This window comes from Nothoprocta perdicaria, unplaced genomic scaffold (assembly GCF_003342845.1).
Source record: "Nothoprocta perdicaria isolate Ctin4 unplaced genomic scaffold, notPer1 scaffold_8, whole genome shotgun sequence".
Lineage (NCBI taxonomy): Eukaryota > Metazoa > Chordata > Aves > Tinamiformes > Tinamidae > Nothoprocta > Nothoprocta perdicaria.
In genome coordinates, this window is record NW_020456087.1 from 360,775 (window position 1) to 364,389 (window position 3,615).

Below are 3,615 nucleotides of genomic sequence, written 5' to 3' on the forward strand. Positions count from 1 at the left end.
GGCCGGCTGGTGGCGGCCGCGCTGGCCGCGGGGAGCGCGGCGGAGGCGAGGCGAGGCCTGCGGCGCCCAGCGCGGCGCCTCTCTGTGTCTTGCAGTTCCTGACGGAGCTCACGAGGCTCTTCCAGAAGTGCCGCACGTCGGGCAGCGTCTTCATCACCCTGAAGAAGTGTAAGGCCCCGGCGTGGCGCGCGGTGCGAGCGGCTGGAAGTGGGCTCCGCGTGTGGATAGTGTTTGTCGTCATTATTTTAGCACCTCGGCTTAAGTGGGGTAGCTGAGAGCACAAAAGGAGCGTTGGCAAAGGGTGCAGCTGGGCCCTCGTGCAGCTCGGGGCCACGTTCCCGCAGTGGGGAAGCGGCCTGGGCGGCCACACGGCAGCAGCCGCAGCCCGGGTGCCCTGAATTCCAGGGGTTCTGCAAATCCCCCATGAGCCCCTTCCTCAGCATCTCATGCCAGGAGATTTCCAGTGGCTTTAGTGAAGGTGGGAGCCAACCGCCTTTGTCTTTCAACACAGATGACGGCCGAACAAAACCGGTCCCGCGCAAAGGGCACGCCGACAGTTTTGAACCAGCGGATAATAAATGTCTTCTAAGAGCAACTGATGGAAAGAAGAAAATTAGCACAGTGGTAAGTGACAGTTTTGGGTCGGAATGATTAGCAGCCCTGCTTTACCCTAGGGTAATGTCCCATATTTTAAGTGAAATGTCTCCTGACACGAGTTTTATGGGAGCTGACTTAATACTATGAAGAAATGGTGTGGTAGCTAAGCCCAGCTGCAACCTGGATATGAAAATGTTGAGTTTGCTAAGTCTAATGCTTGTACTTCAGCCAGTGTTATAGAGGGGGTAACTGATGCTCCATGTGGGCTGCATTTTGCTGCTGAATGGCACTGCTGGACAGCAGGAAGGGGCAGTACCTGTTCTCAATAGCCCTGGCCGTGGTGTTTGGGTGAAATCCTTGGGAGGGATGGAGGAAAGTGCCTCGAGAGGGAGGGTAAGGACACAGGACACGTGGTGTGGATCCGAGCAAAGAAAGGTGCAGGCCAGTCAGCTTCCTGCAGGCCTTTCTGGCTGGCGAGAGGAAACAACCATGTGTTCCCAGGCTGAAAGGGGGCCTTTTCTTTTCCCTTCCTGGAGCATGTGTGAGTGGGCTGGACTCTTCTCAGTCTCAGTCTCATATAGCACACCCGAATTCCTCATTTACACGGATACTTGTATTTCAGGACATCTTAGCTTTAGATGTTAAAACCTGCTGTGTTCACTTTAAATGGGAGATGGGGAAAGGATGTAATTGATTGTGGATTCTGGCATGGAGGAGATCCAAGGAAGAAGTTATTTTCAGGAGTAGCTGAGAGAATAGGGTTATAAAGTATCTTTTCCAGGGCTTACATCTCCACAAAAAAAAAAAAAAAAAAAAAAAAAAATTGATATGGGCCTGCAGTGAAACCAAATCTTCCTTAGAACATTCCTTTCCTTCATTTGAAATGCATAATTTTTGGGGAAGAACTCTAGTTGATTTTGCTCATTGAGGGAGGAGGTTTTGATTTTCTCAATTAGCGAGTTCTGCCTACTTAGTACTGAATGTGCTGTTGGCCCAGCTGCTGCTAGGGACTGGATGGTCCCTGCTGGCTAAACATGTCTTGATACGTAGTTTACACTGTATCCCTTTTTTTTTTCTTAACCTCTAGCATTACTTTTGCAGGTGAGCTCCAAGGAAGTGAACAAATTCCAGATGGTAAGTTCTGCGTGCCTTCCATCTCCCGTTTCTGTAGGTGCTGGGAGTAGCAGTCGGCAGGAAGCAGTGGGCAGCTGTGAACCAGGTTTTCCCCCTAGCTGTGAGTGGGTCGAGTCAGTGCTGAACTGGCACACGGGTTCATTGTAGCCTGGCTGTCTGCACTAGTTTGAAAAATATCCATGTGTGTTAGTTGAGTTTCTGCAGTGGGTGAGAACTGAGGGAGGGCAGGTGCCGCGTGCCCACGCGCAGCAGCGGCCCCTTCCTTCAGCGCTGCTCCTTGCCCCGCAGGCGTACTCCAATTTGCTGCGAGCCAACATGGATGGCCTGAAGAAGAAGGACAAGAAAAGCAAAAACAAGAAGAGCAAAGCAACCCAATGATGGAGCAGCGGCCTACCCTTATTTCGGCAGACCAGACCCTTGCTCAGAGCAAAGTCCCTTTCCTTTTGAGTTACCACTTGTCTTTGGCTTTCCTTCCAGCAGGATACTGGGATGTGATCAGTGCTTGTGTTTGAACTGAAAGCCAAAAGCGCTTTCTCTGGATTGCTGTATGGCAGGAGTATGTAAGAGGGTTAGACCCAAAGAGCTTCACACTCAACTGCCAACTAGTTTTGTACTTACTGCTGTTTGTTTTGTACTATAGCAATGGGCAGCGTAAAACCCATGGGGGGGGTGGCACGGAGCGGGGAGAAATACAGTCACGGGGGCCAAGCGACGCCACAGCTGGAACGGCGGCACCGGGCGTCCTGCGGGCGGACAGGCCTCGGCCTCCGCTGCGCTGCGGAAAGCCGGTGCCAAGGTTTTCCCGGGAACAGCAGCTTCCCTGTTTGCATCTTGCTTTGGGGGCTGTGCCTGCATGCTGCAGAGCAGATGCCCCCAAGGCAGCAGGGTGCCTGAGCCCTCGGGGCAGCTGGGGCTCTGCTCCGCTGCTCACAGCTCTGCTGCCTCGAGAGGAGGGCGAGACGCTGCCTTGTTCCGTTCCGACGTGGCTTGAGAACATTCGCGGCAACAGAACTTCTTGTTCTTTTTCAGTTTCATCCTTCAGCATATTCAGGGATCTGTTTTCCCTGTACTTCACAACTTAAAGTAGCGCCTTCCTCAAAGCAGATGTAAACGTTGGATATTTAATTGTTCCTATTAAACACAATGAGAAATGGATGTGGTTGTAATGAGTGACATTACTTGCCTCAGCAAAGGGCTAGGAGTGACATTTGGGATGGACCTGTGTTTGATGCTGTTCAGAGTTTTGCTTTGTACTGTGTTGCAGCTTTTGTACGTGTAAGAAGTTTGGGGTTAGGTGTGAAACACCTAAAGCTGCTCTAGATCGCCTTACCTTCATTTCTTTTCTTATATGGTTGCATTGCTGTATAGCTTTAATGACGTACATCTTGAAACGCAGTCTGACAGCCTCCGGAGGAAAGCTGAAGTTGTCATTGTGCCTCTAAACAGCAGGACAGCAGGCTGCAGTCTTTGTAGACTCAGCTCTTTTGGGTCTGAAACAAGCATCAAACTTTACTGAAGCAGCTGCTTGATTTAAATAGAAAGAAGTATGGGCTTGGACAAGGATAGGTAACTAGGCGTGCAACAGCTCTCTTGACCACCTTAGAGCTCTAAGATGAAAGCAGTAGTTAAAAATTCCTGCAGTGTGTATTGCAGGAAGTGTTTGCTAACTAAACCTTTTATTTTACATGAAAGCATTAGCAACCTTTAAAGCAGTTTCAGAGCTGAAGTTTATACGTCCTTGCTACTCCTTGAACCAAGGAGTGCTGCTGTTTTTTCCTGACATGACAGGCATTCTGAAAATACAGAAAATACAAGAAAAGTTTCACCCCTGTGCAGCTGGTAATTTGGATTTTGCATGGTAAAGGGAAAAGAACTACATGGTAT

General features: G+C 50.1%; 1 protein-coding gene across 1 annotated transcript in view; it reads left to right on the forward strand.

Annotated features, from left to right (window-relative positions):
* SRP14 (signal recognition particle 14) overlaps window positions 1-2,886 on the forward strand; it is a 6,993-nt gene extending 4,107 nt beyond the window's left edge. The window contains exons 2-5 of the mRNA XM_026051839.1: window positions 36-168; window positions 512-624; window positions 1,699-1,731; window positions 2,020-2,886. Of these exons, the coding sequence (XP_025907624.1) occupies window positions 36-168; window positions 512-624; window positions 1,699-1,731; window positions 2,020-2,109 (369 nt within the window). The 3' untranslated portion in view covers window positions 2,110-2,886. The remainder of the gene's footprint in view (window positions 1-35; window positions 169-511; window positions 625-1,698; window positions 1,732-2,019) is intronic.
* Window positions 2,887-3,615: the final 729 nt, after the last annotated feature.